The sequence below is a fragment of the Perognathus longimembris genome, chromosome 25 (genome assembly GCF_023159225.1).
Source record: "Perognathus longimembris pacificus isolate PPM17 chromosome 25, ASM2315922v1, whole genome shotgun sequence".
NCBI lineage: Eukaryota > Metazoa > Chordata > Mammalia > Rodentia > Heteromyidae > Perognathus > Perognathus longimembris.
In genome coordinates, this window is record NC_063185.1 from 13,796,904 (window position 1) to 13,819,848 (window position 22,945).

At 45.9% G+C, this 22,945-nt stretch overlaps 1 protein-coding gene across 3 annotated transcripts in view; it reads right to left on the reverse strand.

Moving 5' to 3' along the window:
• Window positions 1-747: 747 nt before the first annotated feature.
• P4ha2 (prolyl 4-hydroxylase subunit alpha 2) overlaps window positions 748-22,945 on the reverse strand; it is a 31,911-nt gene continuing 9,713 nt past the window's right edge. The window contains exons 4-17 of one of the 3 annotated variants that reach the window (XM_048334060.1): window positions 22,589-22,685; window positions 22,090-22,241; window positions 18,783-18,920; window positions 15,131-15,370; window positions 14,017-14,210; window positions 13,064-13,240; window positions 7,585-7,655; window positions 7,260-7,359; window positions 5,574-5,627; window positions 5,070-5,129; window positions 4,956-5,021; window positions 2,348-2,416; window positions 1,895-1,991; window positions 748-1,231 (exon numbers count right to left, since the gene is read on the reverse strand). In XM_048334060.1, the coding sequence (XP_048190017.1) occupies window positions 1,161-1,231; window positions 1,895-1,991; window positions 2,348-2,416; window positions 4,956-5,021; window positions 5,070-5,129; window positions 5,574-5,627; window positions 7,260-7,359; window positions 7,585-7,655; window positions 13,064-13,240; window positions 14,017-14,210; window positions 15,131-15,370; window positions 18,783-18,920; window positions 22,090-22,241; window positions 22,589-22,685 (1,586 nt within the window). In that variant the 3' untranslated portion in view covers window positions 748-1,160. The remainder of the gene's footprint in view (window positions 1,232-1,894; window positions 1,992-2,347; window positions 2,417-4,955; window positions 5,022-5,069; window positions 5,130-5,573; window positions 5,628-7,259; window positions 7,360-7,584; window positions 7,656-13,063; window positions 13,241-14,016; window positions 14,211-15,130; window positions 15,371-18,782; window positions 18,921-22,089; window positions 22,242-22,588; window positions 22,686-22,945) is intronic. The other 2 variants (XM_048334058.1, XM_048334059.1) reach the window with 2 other exon arrangements.

Below are 22,945 nucleotides of genomic sequence, written 5' to 3' on the forward strand. Positions count from 1 at the left end.
TCAGCCATAGTGCTTCTGTAGCTAGAATAACAGGTATGCTGCCACACCTAGCCATTGGTTGAGATGAAGACATGTGAACTTTTATGCCAGGCTTGCCTTTAACTCCAGTCCCTCAATCTCAACCTACCAAGTAGCTTGACTACAATTGAACTCCCATACCCAACTTCTTTAGTCCTTCTTAAACCATGTGTATATGTTTTATTTTATTTTTGTGCCTGGGGCTTGAATTCAGGGCCTGGGTGCTGTCCCTCAGCTCCTTTGCTCAAGGCTCTACCACTTGAGCTACCTCTCCAATTCTGGCTTTGTGGTGGTTAAGAATCTCATGGACTTTTCCTGCCCAAATTGGCTTTGAATCCTCTGATCTCATCACAGGTGTGAGCCACCAAAACCTAGCATATGATAGTTTGTATAGACCAACTTTTATGCCAAAAACAAGTCCCCACAAAATGCAACAAACATGAAAGCTATACAAATTATTTCTTAAAATCATACAAAGGATCTAAGCACCAGTGGCCCATGCCTGTAACCCTAGCTACTCAGAAGGCTGACATCCTGAGGACAATGGTTTGAAGCCAGCCGGCAGGAAAGTCTGTGAGGCTCTTACATCCAATAAACTACCAAAAGCCAGACGTGGAGCTGTGGCTCACATGGTAGAGAGCTAACCTTGAGCAAAAGCTCAGAGATAGTGAACAGGCCCTGAGTTCAAGTCCAGCGCATGTGCGCGCACACACACACAACAACTCTAAATAAGACTTCTGACAGGGATATTTTATTTTTTATTTTTTGGTTAAAGCCACAACTGATAGAAATGCCATAAAAATAAACATGTAAACAAGGTATCAAAGCTTTGGTTCACTGAAACATCTCACACCTAAAACATCTGAGGTACAAAGGCACCTTATTAGGTGCTAGACAGTCTGGCTCTGCTGCAGTCGCTCTGCTGCTATCCCTGGAGCCAGAGACAGCATAGTCTGATGGCAGAGGCTGGGGACCCAGGTTACCCAGGACTTGTCCCATTACACTCTCTTTCCACTTCAGACAAACATTGACTCCTCCAAAGACCTGCCGATAGGAGCTGGAACATATAAAGGTGTCTGTCATGCTGAACTTGAAGATGACTTTGGCTGTTGGGCCAGGAAGGAAACTGGCAGAAAAGGACATCAGTCAACTTCTGTTGACCCACAAGGCCTCAAGAACTCCTGTCCTCGTTCATGGAACCACTTATTGGAGACTGTGAACAGAAAACAAATGTTACAATTCCATTGATTGGTTCACCAGCCAAAATCAATGCCTCCTCCATGTCTCTTGTACTCTGCTCTGGAATGAGACCCAAATCTCTTGAGACAATCTCTTGGGCTTTAAGATGCTCATGAGCTGTTGACAAAGACACATGAGCACACAGTTTCTACCAGTTTCATAATGTATGTGTGCATGTTGTCATGGGAACAGAGCCCAAAAGTGTATGACAATGTAAGAGAAATGAGGATCTTGGAGCTGGAAGGTGTAGAACAGCAGTTACCTTGGGAAGAAGACAGGCATAACTAAGGATTCCAAAATCAAGGGGAGGTACAGGAAGTAGGACCCCTTCCTTGCCCAGAGCTCACTCTTCGGAAGGAGCATCTTTGACTTACCATGTTTATACGACTCAGGGCTTCCTCATCTCTCTAGGTATCTGAGTGTTGCCAAGTAGCAATTTTGGAACTTAACCAGTTTAAGTAGACTGGTACATGGCTGAATGGTACTACCAGTCATCAGGAGAAAAAACAACCTCAGGAGGGAAACAACCTTGACTATGTCAAAATTTAGCAGCAGTTGTCTCCCAGCTCTGAGTATAAAGACAAGTATCAAATACCAGATGGAGGCTGCAATAAACACCATCCCTCAAGCCACTCACCCCATTTGCAGCCCACGAGCACAGGGCAGGCTGCATGTCTTGTTCTGTAGTCACCTTCCCCGCTCCGTAGAAGGTTATACCAGAATACAGCTGTGCCCTGAGGAAAAGGTAGCCTGTTAGAATACAGTCTTAAAGAGATAAGCCATAGGGACCTGACTCTAAGCACCACAGAACCCTTACAGAAACACCCTACTTTTCTATGTGTGTGGGGGGGGGGGGTTAGGGCTCTGGGACTCAAACAATAGCTAAGTTTCCCAAAAAGTTTAGAAACTCACTTGCCCCTGAAGGGACTTCCCTTCCCAGGTAGAAGCTGGGACCCCAAGTCCACAATATGGGTAGGAAGGGGCTAAGATATAATTACAGACATATTCAAATGGGCCAAGCAACGAGACTAGAGGTTATGAATATGCCTGAGCCCTGTTTGCACCTCTCACCCACAAAAATCAGACTTACCTTCTTAGGCCAAATCGCAGCCCCCAGATCCGGGAAGACGGTGGCACCACCAGCTTCTACATCACTCATCTGGGGATATAAGGCACAGAGCTTGGCTCCTCTATCCAAGGAGGGCAACTAAGCCACAAAGAGCATGCGGAGGTGTTCAGATGGCCCTGCCCTGTGTGTGTATGGGACTTCTTGGAGGCTCTGCTTCATGCCCAGTTTCCTACACCCGCTGAATCTGTGTGGACAGTCTCCATATTCAAGAGTTGAGGCCCTCGAGACCCTCATCCAGGCTGTCCTCAAAAGTCAAAAAATGCCTATCTGGCACCCATATCTTGAATCCTCACCTAGCCTGATCCTTGCCTCAGCTGCAGTGCCCAGAAAACTTCTCTGACCCTGAGCTCCCTACAGGTTCTGATCCCAAGTGTGTCTTGTCTTCTTTGCCTAGGTGGGCTGATTCTCTGCCTCTAGCCACTTACCACTCTCTAGTTCAACCGTCGCGTTCCCAGAAGCTATGTTCTGGGTGGACAGGCAGGATTCTATGTCTTAGAGGCCCTACAGAGGTACAGAGCTTGGTTCCCCAACCCAAGGAGCTCCGAGCAACTATGCCACAAAGAACATGACAAGGTGTACAGATCACCCAGCTCTGACCATGTGTGGAGGCTCTGCCCCCACGTCCAGTCATTCAGTCCTTTCTCCCAGAGAGGCCTGAGACTAAACTGAACCCGAGATGTGCAGCAGCAAGGCTGCACTCGCGCCCTCAGTGTGCCTCCACAAACACCAGCACACCACTTCTTCTTCCTTTGGCTTTTCTTTCAAAGTTTTGGCCTAGCTGTAATAAAAGCTGGAGCTAAAATATATATATATATATATATATATATATATACACACATATATATATATATATACATACACGGGACACAGACCAGACTAACTGAAGGGCATTTGACAGACACAAGATAAACGAATAAGATGAAACCCCCCTGCAGATGCCCCAACCCTGGGAATCAAAGCCAGGGAAACCCCCAGGCCTGCCAGCCTCTCCCTCTGGGTAAACTAGTCTTTTTCTCTTTTTCCAACGCCTCAAGTCCCTTCTCTCTTCCAGGCTTACACGTATTATTTTCTTGGCCAGAAACACATGCCACCAGCTAATTTCCACTCAACCTCAAGTCTCCAACATGTTCTTCCTAAGGGAGGCCATCTCTGAACCCCGTGCTTGGGCTACTTTTTCAGTGTTTGTCTCCCTGGTAACTAAATAATAATCTCTCCTGTGCTTATTAAAATCTCTCATGTTAGACCCCAAGTGTCCTAAAATATACAACCTATATTCTGCTCACCAGCATGTCCACAGCAATAACCACACAACTGAAATTATAAAGGAAAAATACGCTTCTGGGCTGGGAATATGGCCTAGTGGTAAAATGTTCGCCTGGTATACATGAAGCCCAGGGTTTGATTCCTCAGAACCACATGTACAGAAAAAGCCAGAAGTGGTGCTGTGGCTCAAGTGGCAGAGTGCTAGCCTTGAGCAAAATGAAGCCAGAGACAGTGCACAGGCCCTGAGTCCAAACCCCAGGACTGGCAATAAATAAATAAACAAACAAACTTCTGTCTCTAAGTTCCTTGACAGACTTTATTGAATCTTTAGAGCAGGCCCTCAGCTTTCAGAAAAAGCCAACTGTTTCTCTTTGAAGGATAAGCCCAACAGTCTGTGTATGGACAGAACAAAGGCAGCAAGTGGGAAGCAGGCCATTTCGTCTCTGAGGAAACAAAGGCAGCTCCCATCTAAGAACATCTCATAACTCCCTCCTCGATCTGTTGCTAGGAGAGGGACCTCCCTCTCCCCTCCCCAGGGCACTTATCCCAAAAGTCCAAGTAGTACTGTGCCCACCAACACACAGGCAGAATAAGCTTATAACTGAAAAATCTTGAGTACACTGCATTAAGTGAAATAAACCAGCCAAAACAAGGAAAATACTCAATGATTCCACTTACATGTGGTCACATGATCAAAATCATAGTGACAGAAAGTAGGATGGTGGTTGCCATGGACCAAGGAAGGGGAGGGAATCTGGGATTTATTTTTTTTTAACAGAATTTAATTTTACAAGAGGAGAAGAGTTGTGGTAATGGACAGTGGTGATGGCTATGTCACACTAGGAATACAATTAATATTATTGAAGTATAGTTAAAAATGGTTAAGGTGGTAAATTTTAGTTATGTGTATTTTACCACAATTTTTTAAAATAGTTCGAGGGTGCTGAGAAGTATGCAGCTCTAGTGGTAAATTGCCATATTCATAAGAATAAAGTCCCGAGTTTAAACCGCAACACACACACACACACACACACACACACACACACACACACACACACACACCCCACATTCCAATAGAAAAAAATAAACTTGGGAGGAAAAAGAAGCCAGGGATAATAATACCTCTAGCAGAGGGAGGAACCAGGTAAGAACACAACTCAACTCTCTCTAGTCTAGCCAAGAGGGCACTTAGGGACAGAAGAGCCATTCTTCATCTGGTACTACCAGCCTTCATGGGGGTGGAAAGGAAGAGCCCTCTGGACTCGCAGCCCCCTTAGGGCCCATAAACTGCATACATCATACTCACGTAGTTTAAGAATGTGGCCACACGATTCCCAGTCCCTAACTGCTTGAAAACATCTTGCTCATCGCTCTACAAAATTAATGAGAGTAAAGGAGTGGGCCTGGACCCAATACTTACATAGTTAAGAAACGTCGCTAACCTATTTCCCTCCGTTTTGAGGCCGCTGTCAAAAGGTCGCTGAAACAGACAACAACTTTCACCCAAGTTTGCAACCAACTTATCCACCACCCAAAGGACTGGGGTCAAGGGAAGGCAATAAATATACATTCCACTCAATAGCCTGGAAAATGGGCCAAAGCCACAGAGGAAACACTGGCCCCAGCCCGGCATGGGGGAAGAGGAATAGGAACCAAGACCTGGTGAAGTCTTTTGCTTTAGAATCAGAGCAAAGAACCACAAGGTTAGAGCAAAGGAAACACTCCCTGCATCTACAGGAAAACAGCCACGCTTCACTAGGCTCAGCCAATCCTGTGGTTTCGGATCTAGGCTTTGCTAGTAACAGAGTTTTCCTGGTGAGGTAGTAGCGGGGTAATGTGGAGGCTGAGATGCTCCTAGAACCTGCAGCCTTCTCAAACCAGCCAAAGTGAGGCCCGTTGGAAGTATCTGTGATTGAGGCCTTACCCGAGAGAAGTCAAAGTGTGGCTCATACTGTCCTCCCATTCCATAATTTGCAACCTGGTGAAAAAAATAACAGCATTGGATCTTGCAAGCAGCATCAATAGCCCTGGAGCAACCTGGCTTTCCAGGAATATCATCTCTCTAGGCCTAAAAACAACCAGAAACTCCAAAAGCAGCCTCTCTAAGGACGTCCCACCAGCACAGGTAGAACAAGTATGACTATGCTCATAGTTGTGCGTAGGAGTAACACATTGTGGTTTCCCAAAGAGAACAAGGCAGATGATACCCAGATGGTCACTGTAGAAGAGCTCTGGCCCTGTAAGGACAGGCATACAGCAGCAAAGGAGACCCTTCCTGAAACAGGCCCTAGCCTCGCCCCTATTCATTTGGGAGACAATGAGATGTATGTGATCCAGAAGAAAGCCAAGAACTGGACAGATTTTTTTTTTGTTCTTGTTTGTTTTAGAGAGGACATTGTTATACTGCCTGGCCTAGCCTACAATTCCTAAATCAAGCAATCCTCTTAGCCTTCCTAGTAGTGGAACTACAGTTCACGTCGCCATGCCTGGCTTGAGGTTTCTCCTTTTTAACACCAGAATCTATATTCATGGTGAAAAACTGGCAATAATGGAGACTTTTAAATATGGAAGTAAAAGAGAGAGTAGACTTCAGAGGAGAGGAAATTCTTTTGTTAGAGCTCAAATAACACTGGCCAGATACAACAAAATGCAAAATTTAGACAGTATAGTTTTCAGTGTGTACAAAAACTAAAAACTTGGATATGAAGAATTAGTGGATAAGAATATGGTGTTATCTGCAGCCTCAGGCTTCCTGCACCCAACACCTGAAATGCAAGTCAACAGCCCCAAGAGGACTGGAACAGCAGGTGATTCTAAGGTCTGAGACACACTGAAGGAGAGAAGGGCTAGATCGAGTAGTCAACCAAGTGCTGTCAAAAATGCTTTCACGGATTATATTTCTTTGGCTCCAGACTAGTCAAGAACTTGAAGAAAAATTCTAGACATGAATATGTCTACTGTGTCAGGGCATTCAAGAAAGTTCAATCGCTGTGGCTTGTATCTGGACCAGCACTCCCCAACACTTCCATTCCTTGGATGGAGTGCTTAAACTCTCAGATTCCAGACAGTCAAAGGTGCACTGATATAGCTGACTCATCTTTTAAGAGCATGGAGAATTAGTCATACATGATCATCACTCCTATACTCTTTCACTGTCTCAAGCACAAAAGTCATGGGAGCTTTTGCAAAGATCAGATCTACTCTACCACCCTACCATAGTCAAGTCCTCAGAATCACAAACTTAATAACAAGCAATTGTACCTAAAAACTGAGCCCTAATAAGAGATATTCATTAGAATCTTCAGGCTTGTTGCTATCAGACAGGAGTATAATAGGATGCTGAGGCCAGAGTATAGACAAGACAAAAACCAAAAGAGTAGAAATCATTATTCTATAAAGTTGAAGTTCAAGCCAGAAGTTTTGAAACCTAAGGATTTTTTGGAGGTATCTCCTCTTCTGCCAGAAAGGCCCTATTCAATTCACAACTGCCTTTTATTCTTCCCAAAGGTCTATAGGAAACGTAACAAGAGCTCAAAGAGTAGACCCAGTTTGAACACCTTGGGAAGACAGACTTGTTCCCAGTTCCTACTGTCCCAGGGACCAGCTGTACCTGCAATAATTCTGCAGTCTTTACTGTTAGCCCTGTGATGTGCTGCATCCGACGATTTAATCGAGCCACAACAGGATCATCGTCCTCCTCCAGCCAGGAGCTGGGACACACACACACAAAAAAAAGAGCAGAGGAAAGATAATGGGGAGGGAAGGTTTAGGCTAGGGCCTGTGCTCCCTCCTGGAAGCCAATGCCAGCATTCATAGGTGATACATGGTAAGTGGTGCAGGAGTCAGGAGGTGCTAGCAGGCAGAAGAAGCCATGCCACCCCTACCTTAGCAGAGAAGCTCTGGAGCAGCCATTCTACCTCCACATCTCTGCTTACCTTTTGGAAACTCTGTAGCTGGCAACGGTGAGGACACCCGTCTTAGGATCACGAACAGTGGCTCGTGCAAGCTAGAAATCAGATGGAAGTGAAGATTTATTCTTTGGGGCCTTTTGTGTTTTTCCCGAGAAAACCCTGGAACCAGACATGCTGTTGCATTAGTAGAGGAAGCAGTTTTGTGGGCAGTGGCTCTAGTCAAGGGTCCATGATCCTGTAGGCAAGGGCAGAAGAGAAGTCCAAGGCTCCAACATTCCTCCTGTGATATCAGAACCTGGCCATTTCTCTGCTTGGTCACCATCATTCCGCTTGGTCTATCCCTGAATCTGCCTGGACTGCCCACTTCCTTACCAGACCCATGGCCCACTCCTGTCCAAGCACAGCACGAGTTCCCACCACATTCAAACTGTGATACCATCTCCGAGCTTCAACTTCTATAGTTCTCTTGACTCAGTCAAGTTCTGCCATCACAAACAAGCTTCCTCTGCCAAGAAACTCATGCAAGCACTGATTTGCTGACCTATCTCACACTTGGCACCCACTGCTGAGAGCAGGAAAGCTAGATGGTACAGTTTCTCCCTTGGTAGCCTCACAAAGTCAGGTGAAAAAACCAGAACTCTACAGGTTGAGACACTACCTGGAAGCTACCCATGCCCCCCCACATATACACCTACATATAATACACAACCCCCCTCCACTTTATCCCACCTACTCCTTGGGGCCAGCTACCATAACAAAAGTGTATGTGCTTCAGCTATGGGCTGTCCTATGGCCTCGCCTAGGTAGTCACGTGGATACCTTTACTTCAATGGCACCTCCCCTTGATTTTAATAAGTAATTGATAAGTGCCTACTATATGCTTAGTACTATGTTGGATGGCTAAGGTATGTCTCCTTTCCTCATACAAGTCAGTCCAATGGAGAAGGCATAAAACCAGCCAAGTGACGGTAACATAGCATCAATAAAGCTTAATGTCCTGTGGGAGCTCAGCCCAAAGATCAAGAATGGTTTCCTCATAACTGCCTTGCTGAAACCTAAATATCAGGAATAGGCAAGGAACAGTGATAGAGAGGCCCAGGAATGAAAAGGGGTACGGCCTTGACTGTGGATCATGGGTTATGTGAAGCAAATAGGTGAGACTAGGCTGAAGAGGCCAATGAAGGCTACAGACTGACAAGAAGTAGGGAAGGAATTGTGCAGGGCTGGGACATTCACCATTAGATGCGAGAAACCTCACTGTGAGGGGTAAAGTAGAAAGAAGATTAGCAAGGAGGCCACAACAGAAGTCAGGCTGAGAGAAATGATGGTGGCCTGGGCCAGAATGGAGAGAAACAGACAAACCAGAAATCTGATCAGGTGGTAAAATAGACTGTCTAGACGCTGAACTGCTCTGACATGTTCTAAAGTGGCCAGCATGCCCCGGGCAGGGGGCTTCCTATCTGCGGCCCTTCCTGAGCTCAGCTGAAGTCAGTTCCTCCTGATGACAACTGCTGCCACAACCAGACCCTGTCAGACATCAGAGATGCAAAGCTGGCTCGGTGCCCCCAAGAAACTCTGGGCAGCTGAGCTCTGCTCCAGAGGCAGACACAACTATTTTGAAAACAGGTTGCAAGCTGAGGATCTACAGGCAGCTGCCAAGCATTCCCCACAGGCCCAAGTTAAGCTCGTTGGCCCCACTTCAAAGCCAAAATAGCATTTGTCCCTCAGAGCCTCCGGAAAGAAGAGGTCAGCTTATGATGGTGAATATGTTTGGCTTGTCACATGGCTCCTGTTCAAAGATAAGTTTTCCCAAAGCTCCCTCCCCACCCCTGCTACCCATGTCCACGCATGCGTACACACACCCAGAGGAAGAGAGATAGGGGGTAGGGAGAGAAATGCTCTCAGTGTCTAGGACGGAAGAACAGGTGTGGAATCTCTCAGGAGACTGGCATGGCAGTGCCTTCTCTCACCTGGAAATCAGGAAATTTGATTTCCCTAGAAGACTCTGGAGAAGACTCGGGGAGTAGAAAGATGGGTGCCATTTTCTACACACTTTATCCAGAATCACATAAGTACATCTGTGATACCAACAAGTGACCATAAATGCTAGATGTCCTGGGACCTGAAGCCAAGGTGGTCCTCAGGTGTGGTCCAGGAACCAGGAGAGAAACCTGTTTCAGGTTTCTCCACGAGATGGTTAATCTTGACTAACAACTTCACTGGAAATTGGCTTTTTGTTTGTTTGGGTTTTTTTGGTTGGTTATAGGGCTTGAACTCAAGGCCTGGGTGAGCTCTTTTGCTCAAGGCTAGAGCTCTACCATTTTGAGCCACAGCTCTACTTTCTGTATTTGGGGGGTGGTTAACTGGAGAGTCTCATAGACTTTCCTGCCTGGTCTCCCTTTGAACCATCATCCTCAGATCTCAACGTTCTGAGTAGGCAGGGTTCCAGACATGAATCACCAGCTCCCAACTTCACTGGGAGATTAAGAAACCATTTCTCAGCCGGGTTCTGGTGGCTCATGCCTGTTACTCTAGCTACTCAGGAGTCTGAGATCTGAGGATACTAGTTTGAAGCCAGCCCTGAAGGAAAGTCCATGAGACTCTTATCTTTAATTAACTACCAAAAAAGCCAGAAGTGGAGCTGGGTTCCAAGTGGTCAACACTAGCCTTGAGCACAAGGGCTCAGGCCCTGAGTTCAAGCCTCAGAACTGGAAAAAAACGTTTTTTTCTCTGAGTGTGTCTGTAAGGATGTTTCCAAAGAGGATTAACCAAGGGAGGAAGGCTGGGCAGCACTATCCCATAGTCTGGAAGCCTGAATGGAAATAAAAAGGAGAAAGGAATAAAGCCCATAATAGGCTCAGGGATTCTCTCTCCCTTCTTCCTTCCCTTTCCCTCTCCCTTCCTCCCTCTCCTTTCCTTCCTCTCCCTTTCCCTCTTTCCCTTTCTCCCCCCTCTATTCTTTCTCCCTCTCTTTTTCTTATTCTTTCCCTCTCCCTTTCTTTCTCTCTCCTTCTCTCCTCTCCCTCTTTCTCTTCCTCTTTCTCTCTCTCTCTCTCTCTCTCTCTGTCTCTCTGTCTCTCTTTCTGTACCTTGGCTGCCATGAGTTGCCCTGCTGCCTCCCTGCCATGATGGACTGAAATCTCTGAGACTATGAGCCAAGATAAACCTTTCCTCCTTTCTGCCAGGCATTGTGTCACAGTGATGAAAAGTCTGACTAACATTCTCCAGTGTCAGCCTCCTCATCACTGCTGCTACAACTCTATGAGGAGCAAAGCAATAAAGAATCCAACTAAATCCTCCTTGTAATTATCAGTGTTGCAGAAAGCTGAGTTAATGAAAGCAAGCAGTTCTCTTTGAAAGAAGTTAAGTGGATCCAAACCTTTCATGAACTAGAAATAGAAGAATAAATTTAGAACATGACATATATACAAAACCAATAGCCAAGTATACTTAGAGGCAAAATACCCGAAGAACTTCCAGGAAATTCAGAAGACAAAGATAACCATTGTAATGGTGCTCTAGAAGTTTCAGACAATCCAATAAGACAATAAAAACAAAAGAACTGTAAGTATTAGGAAAGATATTCTCCTTATTTGCAGGTGGTAGTACTATCTGGACAATCCAAGAAAATCAGCTAAAAATAAAAAAAGAACAGCTGGAAGTATGGTTCAACTTGCACAGCATCTGCCTACCAAACGTGAGGTCCTGAGTTCAAATTCTGTACTGCCAAAAATCAAAACAGGAATAAGTAACTTCAACTACTGTCTGTGACCACACAAGTCAGTTTTCTCAAAGGAAAAGTGAAACAGAGACACAGTCTGCTTACTAAACATAAGCATTAACATTTGTTAAATCTTCAGGAAAGACCCTGTCACATGTAAGAACTCAATAAACACTGGTTTGTTTTTGTCAGTCCTGGGGCTTGAACTCAGGACCTGAGTACTGTCCCTGGCTTCTTTTTTTGCTCAAGGCTAGCACTCTACCACTTGAGCCACAGCGCCACTTCTGGCTTTTTCTATATACGTGGTGCTGAGGAATCGAACCCAGGGCTTCCTGTATACAAGGTGAGCACTTTACCACTAGGCCATGTTCCCAGCGCGACACTGTTATTGTAGGATTTTTTTGTTTGTTTGTGCCTATAATGGGGCTTGAATTCAGAGCCTTGCACTTGCTTGGCTTTTTCCACTCACAAGCTGGCACCCTACCACTTGAGCCATGTTTCTACTTCTAGCTTAAATGGAGGTAAAAGTCTTGAAGGTTTGTCAGAACTGGATCTAAACCACAATTCTCAAATCTCAGCTTCCCGAGTAGCTAGGATTATAGGCATGAGAAATATTTTTAAAATCATGTTCAGCATGAAAATGCGAACTAATACTATAGAATGTTAGGTTATATAATAATGGAACTGGTTAAAATATATTGAAAAGGGCAGGACCTGGTGATTCATGCCTGTAATCTAATCCAGAGGAGATAAAGAGGATCACACTAGAAGGATCACAATTCAAAACCAGACCAGGAAAAAAAAACTTAGTATACTCCATCTCAACCAGCTGTTGCTATATGGAAGGCAAAAATAGGAAGGTGGTAGTCTAGGCCAGGCTGAGCAAAAACATTAAGACTCTACTCAAAATATAAGTTAAGTAAAAAGAGGTGGGAGCATGGCTCAAGTAGCAAAGCACCTGCACAGCCCTTTAAGGCCCTGAGTTCAAACCCAGTGCCACCAACACAAACAACAAAGAAACAAAAAATTACAACAAAGAAGTGAAGTTACAGTAACAACAACAAAAAAAAAACCCACCAGAGAATAAACTTAATGAGAAATGTGGGGGGGAAGCATCTTTGAAGAAAAAAAAATTGGGGGGGGGCGGCCAGTCCTGGGGCTTGGACTCAGGGCCTGAGCACTGTCCCTGGCTTCTTTTTGCTCAAGGCTAGCACTCTGCCACTTGAGCCACAGCGCCACTTCTGGCCATTTTCTGTATATGTGGTGCTGAGGAATCGAACCCAGGGCTTCATGTATATGAGGCAAGCACTCTTGCCACTAGGCCATATCCCCAGCCCTATGAAGAAAATTTTAAGATATGAATAAATGGAGACTTAGAAAGCTCCTGGATGAGAAAACTCAATGTCATACAAATGTACAACCCCTCAAGTTGGCAATTTCAAAGTTAGCCCCATCACTCCCAGCACTCTTCAGCACATCTCCTCAGATCCACCCAGATCCACACCCACGCGCCCACCCCCAAGCAGGTGATCTGACACTTCTTGCTGTGGAACTGCACACTGCCCAGTGCAACCTTCTCTCGTAGCACTTGACCATCCATATTGATTCCATCGGTTTTCTTCTTTGGATCATGAATCCACAAATTCAGGCTGAGTTGGCTGTGTATCCGTAGACTCATGCTACAAACTACTAAGACTTACTAGGTAAGCAAACCACCCCACCATGCCAGAGATAGGAGAATGTGCCCCCTTCTGTGCCCCGAGGACCTACAGAGACACCTACTTTAGGTTTTGCGAGCTCCTTGATTCTCTCAATTTCCTCGTCAGACATGACGTCGTAGTACCTGACGATGTGTGGGCTGTCCCACTCGTCTTCCTCTTTGAAGGGAGCGATGAGCAGCTGCGGCACCCTGTTGCCATGATGGTACCTACAGAAGAGCCTCTTCTGCCTCCGGGGTGTCTGCAAAGCACAAAGCAACAGGCCTTGAGCTAAGTGAGTTCTAACCCTTAATCCCCGTCCAGTTGTCTGCAGACAGGGCTCTTACTCCCCAGAGCCAGCAGCTCCTCCCTCCCTGCCACAGAAGAAAACAAAGCCCCTCTTCTTGACTGGCATGAAGTGACACCCTATAAACGATGCAATTCTCCTGTCTCTCCCAAGGACATCTCAGGTGCTCAAGTCCTGCGGCAGAGGGCAACTCCTGACTCCTTTGATGGAGATTTGAACATGTCTGGAGGGGACGGGAGAAAAGCCTTTCTGGAGGCAGAACATGTGAGAATCAAGCAGATGGACGTGGAAATAACAATTGCATCCCTCACATCTGAGCCCTCAGGAGCAGGCAGTAGGATTGCAGAGCTTTCAAAAGCCAGGGACACCAACACTAAGCTCCAAACTCCACAGAAACTTACTTTCCCTGCACACTCCACCTTCCCTTGGGACCTGAGGCATCCATACCCATCATCTTCCTCACACTAGTGAGTCAAACCAAAGCTCGGTACATGGGGGATAAGGAGGGGAGAACACTAATAACTTGGAGGATAGAAATGCTACCTGGCCATTAGGTCCCACCCTACACATCCAAGAATACGCATGTCAACCTCAGGGATGTCACCAAGAATTAAGAAGATGCTAGGAAAAAAAGAATCCACAGACACAAAGGAACTTCCTACTTGCACTGCCTGCCCAGAGCCAGGGTCTAGATCCAGAGCCTAAGTGTGTTGGCCCTTCCTAGGTCTCACCAATTTGACACCTTCGCCACGACAGAGGCTCTCATACACGTCCCTCTCGGGCAGGTAGTCTACAGGCCTCTCGTAGACACCTTCCTGCGTTGCTAGTGGAGATGCTGTCTGATTGGACACTGGTTTTCTTCTTTCTTCCTCTAGCAACCGCTCAAAGTACCGCAAATTCCCTCCAGCACGCTCGTGGCTCGGGTCTAGAAAAAGCAACGAACAAGAAGGAAAAGAAAACCACAAACATCTGTTAGGTCATTTAGAGGAATTATTCTGTAGCAGTTTCTCTCCCAGTAGCCCACTGTATGTTACATTCTGTATTCCACAGCACGTAACCTTGAATGTGAAGGCCAAAGTAAAAAAAGACACCCATCGTGGTTACAGATGCGTGAAGAACATCAAAGCAAGAGATACCTGGCCTCTGAGGAGGAACCTGCAGGTTCTAAGGTCCCTGTCCAAAGAAGCAGTCATGAGTCTTGCATCCACCTTGCTGTTTGAAACCATTCCCCAGAGGTAGCCATTATTGGTGACCACATCACACAATGGCCACACAGCTAGAAGATAAGATGAAATGCTGGGGAAAATAACCACAGCATGCAAAGAGGCAGGCATGGTGTGATTTTTGTGCTACTCCTCAGATAAGGAAATGGAAACTCAAATGTTAAGTGACTTAAGTTGAGGTATTATCGCCACTGCTTCCCAGGGGGCCCTGCATCTGAAGTCAGCTAGCATACTGTGTGCCCTGCAAGTTCAGGAAGTATGAGAAGAGAGCCTCATAGATTTTTGCCAAGTGAGCCAATAAGAACCTTGGACAGGGATTCATGAGAAGCAGTGGCAAAAGTAAGTCTGCCAGCTTGTGAAACTCCAGATGATGACAATCCCATATATTCATAAGGGTGGAACAGACAGGTTTTCAAAGCTGAGTGATTTGGGCCCCCGTCAGTCCTATATCACAAGACATACAATGCATCAATGCCATGGGCAAATCGTAAACTGTTAGATGCCAGGCCACTAACACCTGGGGTCACTGTTGGTCACTGAAGCAATCCTGAAAAGCAGCTATCCTCTGGAACTTCTCCTAACACAAATTCCCAGCCCCATTAACCTTCCCTAACCTCCTTACCAAGGGAGAGCAGACGGCGCGTGAGCTCCAAGGCACGGTGCAGGTCACCCAACTGGAAGACAGCATAGCTAAGGTAGTCCAGCACCTGGGACTTGGCTACAGTGGCCTCCTCCCCAGCATCAAGTTGCCTTAGCACCTGTTCCATCCACAGCACTGTATGATAATAGTCGCCTTCGTTGTAGGCTGAGCGGCCCATCCCAAAGCAGTCGTCCACACTGAGCACTGCCTGGTATTTGGTTCCTGCAGAAGGAGAAGCAAATCATCAGGCTCCAAAGAACCTCTGGGTCATTCAGGGAAATTTTCATTTTAAGAAAAAGCCAAAGCTACTACAAGGAATGTATTATCCAAGCAGAACCCTACAAGGGCCTATATACAACACAGCATGAAGTGTCATTAATATAGTGAACACAGATAGGCTGGTCCCACCCTAGGGTTACAGCTAATCTCCTAGCATCAGATTTCCCTTCTTCCAAGCGGTAAGGGAGTTTGTAATGAGGAAGCCCAGAAAGACCACCAAGTATTATTTAGGAGAGTGTGAAGGTCCTATAGGCCACACAAGAGATGTGTAATGGGCCACTGATCATATTTGGTGAATTTAAGAATTTAGATGACAGTTAACGCTATGGAGGAGGATAGTCACTTGTAGGAAACATCTGAAGAAAGAATGAAGAACATGCCTGAGACTGGAGCCCTAGGGAACACATACCTAGGACAGAGGAAGAACACTGCAAAGGAACTAAGAGGGAGCAGCAGAGGGAGCAAGCATTGTGTGACAGACACCAAGGGAGGTCAAGAGCCAAAGCTGTGGTGCCAACTTTGGCCACCAGATAGCAGGGCCCTTGGGTGAGCACCAGCTCAGCAGGCTCATCTGCGAGAGCTGAGTGAGCACTAGAAAGTGACTGTGAGGATAATTTCAGGCCAAGAGGCAGTAGCAGCTACACAGTCACAGAGATTTAGAAGGACTAAAGATGGGAATGATTATGTGGTTCTCAGAGAATAATGAGATCCCATGAAGAGCAAGGAAGGCTGAGACACTGCCTGGAAAGCAGACCCCACTAATAGCCATGGGCATGGCTAGCACATTAAAAAATGCCTGAGATCCTCTGTCTAGGAAGAAACCCTACTTCAGAGGGTAGCTGCTACACAGTTCAGGTCCTCTTGCCTGTATATGGATGTATACCTTGAGGCAATATCTCATGGTGGTCCAGGAATCAACAACATGGGCTACAAAGTTGAAGAGTAAACACAAGATGGAGTCATAAGTAGGCCAAGAACTAAGGGATTCCTGGGGTTCCTTTCCCCACTCACATGAGTCTCCACAGATCTCTTCTGATTCTGTAGGCATATGAACCTGTCCTGATGGAGTCAGTGTTACACAGATGAGTGAGCAAGGCTCTGCAGCTGGACAAAGCTGGATCTGTGTGGGCCTCAGTCTAAGTCTCAGTTTCTAACCCAGAGATAATACATTATCTATCTAAATAGAAACAATACCTTCAGTTTTAAAGGGATGGGGGTCAAGAATCCAATGAGATGACATGTCAAGATGTCTCTTCGGAATGCTAATGACTAGTAGCTATTATCAACATACCTCACAGATGCCAAGAATGTTAAGAATGACTTTCAGGCACTCGGCATGCATCCTCCCCAGAAGCCAACTCAAATATCTCCTCCCCAGAGGATAACAGCTGAGCTCTGTGCTGAAGAGCTATCAGACATGGATCAGCCCAGCTGACATGGATAAAGCCATTCCTTCAGAAGGAGTGGGGTGAACAAAGGAGCTAAGCAAGTCAGAAGGTGAGAACAAAAGGCAAGAAGGCCAGGGAGGCAACAGACCTGGAAGATTACAGATAGGAAGAGTTTGGGGTTATCCCTGAAAGTTAAGCATTGCAATCAGGAAGGGGACAGATGTGTGCTCGAGATCGTGTGGAAAAGGAGGATTTTACAAAGTGAGCTAGAGGTACGAGACAAGTCAGAACAGTATTGTAATAAACAAGAAACGGGAGGGGGAGTATACAGCAGAGGAGAAGTGCAAAAGACACTAAGGAGGTGGCCTTGGTGTCTTAAGATGCTGGCTGACACGGCTAATAGATAGAAGTGTTTTTGGCTGAGAGAGCAAGTGAGGAAGGTAAACAGTTCAAATGAAAGATGAGGATTTCAGTTTGGGATGCATGAACTGAGACGTCCATGGAAAAATCCAAGTAGAGATAGCGCACAGGCATATGTCTACACTGGATAGAACTTAGGAGATATGCTATGACAAGGCAACAGATCTGGATGCCACCTATGCACAGGCAATACCTCAAGTGATGAAAATGGTTTCGTCTACCTGGAAACAGTGCTCAGGTGGAGTCTCACAGAGCATCTCCCTTCTGCCCTGTTGTCCCCATTCGGCAATGTGAAAGATCAATGTCAGGATTAGCTCCTTCCATCCACCAACCAATCTCAAAGCTACAGGTTGAACAGATATTACAGGTACCCTTCTTTTTATTCTTTTTATTACAGGTACCCTTATTACAGCTGCCTTCTTTTATCTGACTTCATGGTCAGGCGTAGTACAAGACAAGAATAAGGATAAGAATACGTAGGCAAGAATAAGGATAAGTCCACCTCCCTTCCTGTTGGCGCATCAAAATCTTCCATACTAAGGTCTAAGGCCTTGACAATCAGTAACAGAATACCTAAACAAGAAGAAAACATACATGAACTATGGATCCCTATGTGTGTGTCTCCTCTAGACTCCCCAGAGGTGAGGTGGCATTGAAAGAAAGTTTAATGGAATACAAATGAATCCCTGGTTTATTAGTCCTGAATAGGACTGGAAAGCACCAGTCTTCCCCCAAACTCTACTAACAGCTATTGAGCTAGCACTGGAACTATGAGTGGGAAAAGAGGGAGAAAAGGAAAAAGATGAATGTGCAGAGAGGTCAAAAAGGTAGCAGAGAATGATAGCCCAGAACTCAACAGAGAGGGGGAGATTAGGCAAGACAGAGTGATCAATGTGTCAAATGCTGCTAAGTTAAAGAATATTATGTCTGGAATCTACCCACTGGAGATCTTATAAAAGAGAATCGGTACTTAGTAGAGACAAAGGTTTCAGGAGTATATGAGAGCCAGGGAAGTAGAGAGAGGTGTAAATCACTCTACCCAGTGGCCTAACTAGGACAGAAAGAAGAGATTGACTTCAGCAGCAGAGATGCAAAGGGACCTTGGATCTGGGGAAGGAGCCTGAGAGATAAGCAAGAACAGAGCCTACACGTGAGCTCAAAGAAAAAGCCCAGAGAAGTGGGCATCAAGTGAACAAGGGTGTATAGACTGAGACTGGATGAAGAACAAGAAACAGTGAGTTCACACATCATCCTTAGATAGAAATGGAAGGGTAGGCTGTGGAGGCCTCTGTCGGGCTACTGATCTCTGATGTTCTAGGGGTAGCAGCCAGGGAGCTCCTCTGTAGCAGCCTTGGCTTCACTGACACACAAGAAGAGAGGACCTTGGCTAATATAGCAAAACAGGAGATGAGAGGAGGCGGCCTTTATGGTAATGGGAGACTGGCACCAAAGCAGGAGCCAAGCAAGGATTACCACAGAAGTAACAGTGCAACAGAACTGGCAGCACGCTGGTACAGCTAATGAAAAAGCCTGGAGTGGGGAGTTACCTGGAAATTCCCCTCTGGAAATCATGGCTGGATCTAGCTTGTATGTGTCTTGAAGTCTCATCAGGGCTTTGGCGGCTCCCGACTCATCCTCGTCCGTGGGGAAGAACTGCCGCTGCACTGACAGATTGGCAATAAAACCTTGCAAACAAAGTGAGAATAAGAGGTTACCCTCAATCTACAGACAGAATTCTGTCTGGTACCAGAGAGGAAGTCACTAAAGGACCTCTGGTTTTTGGAATCTTCCTGCCTCTTCCCTCAAATGGTAGGAAGTGGGTCTGTCCCTATTGATGGGTCAGGGGTGTAGCTCAGTGGTAGAGCACTTGTCTGGCATGAGGTCCTAGGTTCAATTCTCAGGACGGGGGGATAGGAAGAAGCTGTTTTTCCCTTCTACTAAGAAGTCCTTCCTGATGGACCATCTATAGGACTTCTCCTTTCTTATTCCTTCCTTCCTGGACTCCTGCTTATGCTGCTCATTTGGAACTGAACAAAAACAGCCTGAACACTGATTAATACATGTGAGTCTAATAGTCAGGGCATGAGCTTCTTCATCATATTGTCTAAAACTACAATTTGGAACCCAGGTCAGCCTGCAGCCACCAAAGTGTTCCCTGGAGGCTTTCCTGGGATACCATGCCCCAGTCATAAAGTAAGATACATTTCTCCCAATCGCAAGGCTCTAGGAGGGAGCCAGACTCTCCTGTGCTGATTCAGGCCTTCAATTGAGCCTGTGAGCTGAGAACTGGGAAGGGAAGGTGAAGGCATTCCTTTCTTGGCTCCTTTCCAAGAGCAGCAGCACCTGCTGGTACCTACTCTCACCACATCAAGCCTAAACATCCATTTCCAGCCAACTCTGGGACCCCAGCAACCAAGAAGCTGCTTCCTTGTCTTCCTCATGACCCTAGTAGGGGCAGAGACACTAAAGAATTTAGCATCTGGGAAAAAGAAAAGGTGCCCCTCTAATAAAAAGCTGTCAGTGTGCCCCCTCATTTCAGACACAAGCACAAAGCCAGTAATGAATATAGCTTAGTGCTTTCTGGGCCTGCCCAATCTCCTTCCAGGTGATTATAAGGTTTTCCAGATGTTGATATGAAAGGCAGAGAACAAGATCAAAAAAGGATCATGTGTGCACGCTTAGCCTCCTGCAGGGCAGGCAGAACAGCTTGTGCTGAGCTACAGGCCCAGCCCAAGGGAGGGGAAGGGAGGGGAGGAAAGGGGAGGGGGGGAGGCTCTGGGAAAGGCAGCCCTGGTTCTGGAGGCAGTGAGCTCACAGGGCACAGCTCCAGCTCCACTGAGCTCACCAATCCCTCCCTGGAGGCCACCCTGCCTCTAGCCAAGCCCAACCCTGTCTGGTCACATGGGCTGAAACATGTCTCAGCCAGAAAGACTGCTTAGTCTGAAGTTAATCAGCAATCTCAACTCAGAAAAGAGACAGGGGCTGAGCCCAAGGCAGAGAGTCCATGGGGGCCACCTCCAGGTCTGCTCACCATCACTTCTTGTTACAGGAGAAGTAGTATATCACAGAAAGCACTACCACAGAAAGAGTTGTTTTGTTAAAAAATCAAATCAGGGGCTGGGAATATGGCCTAGTGGTAAAGTGCTCGTCTCCTACACATGAAGCCCTGGGTTGGATTCCTCAGCACCACATATATAGAAAAAGCCAGAAGTGGTGCTGTGGCTCAAGTGGCAGAGTGCTAGCCTTGAGCAAAAAGAAGCCAGGGACAGTGCTCAGGCCCTGGGTTCAAGCCCCAGGACTGGCAAAAAAAAAAAATCATACTCTGACCTGAAAATGCTATTTATAGGAATTTACCCTAGAAAAACAACCAGAAGTAGACAACAAGGTATACATAAAAGATTGCTAAAAATTTGGAAATAACTCCATGTCTAGTGACTTGACCAGTATGGCAGATTACTACTTAGCCATTAAAATCACATTGAAGAACATCTAAGCATGGGAAAATCAGGAAAACAGTACATGTTTACATCACAAATCTCTCCAACAGGTATGTTTTGTTTGTAAAAGATGAGGCCTATGTTACCCTGTCTGCCTTGGCCCTAATACCCTGACTCCTTCTCAATTAGCTTATTTTCATTCCTGATATAAATAAGTAAGGTTCTATTTTTAATGCATATCCAAAGAAAAGAAAATCATAAATTAAACAGAGCTTATCACTAGGCAATTGGATTAAGAATTATAATTTTTTTGTATGCCAGTAGAGGGCTTGAAATCAGGGCTGTGCACTCTCACTTTTCTTTTCTTGTTAACAGACAATGTTCTACTACTTGAGTTATGTGTCTAAGTCCAGAATTTTGCTGGTTAATTGGAGACAGAGTCTTGCAGACTTTCATGCCCTGGGTGGCTTCAACTGCTATCCTCCAGGTTTCAGCCTACATAGTAGCTAGGATTATAGGTATGAGCCACCAGTTCCCAGCTAGAATTTTATGTGGTCATGCTTGTGTTTCCAAACTTTACTACTAATATATGTATTACTAAAGTATAATCAGGGGAAAAAATGTCATTACCAAAAACCAAGGGAGGGAGATAGCCAGCACCCATGGCCCATGCCTTTAATCTTAGCTACTTGGGAGGCTAAGAATAGGAGGACAGAAATTCAAGGCCAGCCATGGCAGAAATGCTCATGAGACCTCCCTTCTCAACCAGGGCAGTGACACACCTGTGTCAGACTGTGGAAGGCTGAGATTGAAAGATCCTAATTCCAGACCAATCCTGGCAGAAAAAGGCCAAGAGACTCCAACTCCATGGAAGGAAGGTTCACATAGTTATCACACACTGTGATCCCAGATATGATAGGAAAACTAAAGTAGGTAGACTGAAGCTCAGGCCTCTCCACCTAGGGACCCTATCCCAAAGATTACTGGTGCAAACCAGGACTACAGGCTTGGCTCAACAGTATGGAACCAGTCTAATAACATGCAAGGCCTTGAGTTCAAACCAAGGAGAAAAAAAAAAAAGAAAAGTGGGTGGTAAAAACACTATAAAACATCAACAGTTGATTACATATGAGAACACACACACACACACACACACACACACACACACACACACACACACACGGAAATAACCAACCCTTGGGGTTTGAGGCATGGCACAGTTGATAAAGCACCAACCAGCCAATGAGTGAGTTTAAGTTCCAGTCTCAGATTAAAAAACAAAAAAACAAGAGGAAAGTTCATTTCCAGCGTTCACAGAGATGAGACTCATGATACTGGCAGGACCATGTTTCCATATAACACTTGTCTATCAGACCTCAGATGGGCTCAGGCTGAGTAAGTACTCACTGTCCCTTACCCGCAGCAGAGTCTTGCAAGACAAGGTCCTCCAGTGCAAGCCAGTCTGTGTTTAGCCGCTTCACCAGTTTATAGGCATTCACAGGGTGAGCCAGGTAGCCTTCAGGGTCAGCAGCTGACTTGCTTGTCAAAGCATCCATTTTGCTGGCCCAGCTGTAGATCCAAAGAAAAAGACTATCACACACACCCACATAGGCCTTGACCTGTAATAACTTCCCTGGTTAAGATCCAGGACCCTTTCTGTTAAGAGATAATAAAAATGAAGATAGTAACTCTCATAGATACGTCTAGCCCTCTAATCTAGGTAAAAGCTAGGAACCCTGGTATAAATTAAAAGGTGGAAAGAAAAAAAAACTGTAATTTTTCATTTGCCCATGTACTTAGCTACTCCAGAGGATTAGCATGAAGCAACATCCAGGCCCGTCTCATATCATTTCTCAAAGGCTTGAGGGAAGCAGATCTGACTCCAGGTGAGTGTGGGGTCGGACATCAGGACACACCTCTTAATCTTGGAGAGCTTGGCTTCCTCCACAAGGATATACTCCTTCAAAGACTGCACCAGGTCTTTCTCTGCATAAATCAGGTCTGTCATATGCCCTACAGGAGAGAAGTAAGAGCAAGGGAGAAATGAGTGAGGGAACATACAGTTCCTTTCCTAGAAGCACAAGACACTTAACACAGCAGTGAGTCCCCTAGGATAAAAGCATTTCAGCTCTCTGATAATGACAAGGACAACTTAGTATTAAAGGGGACCTAGATACCCAACATGGCCCCTGTCCCCATTTCAGGAAGAGAGAGGCAGAGGCGCTGAGTGGATGTGTAGGGTAAGTGCACTGGGAGCTATTCAAGACCCCAAA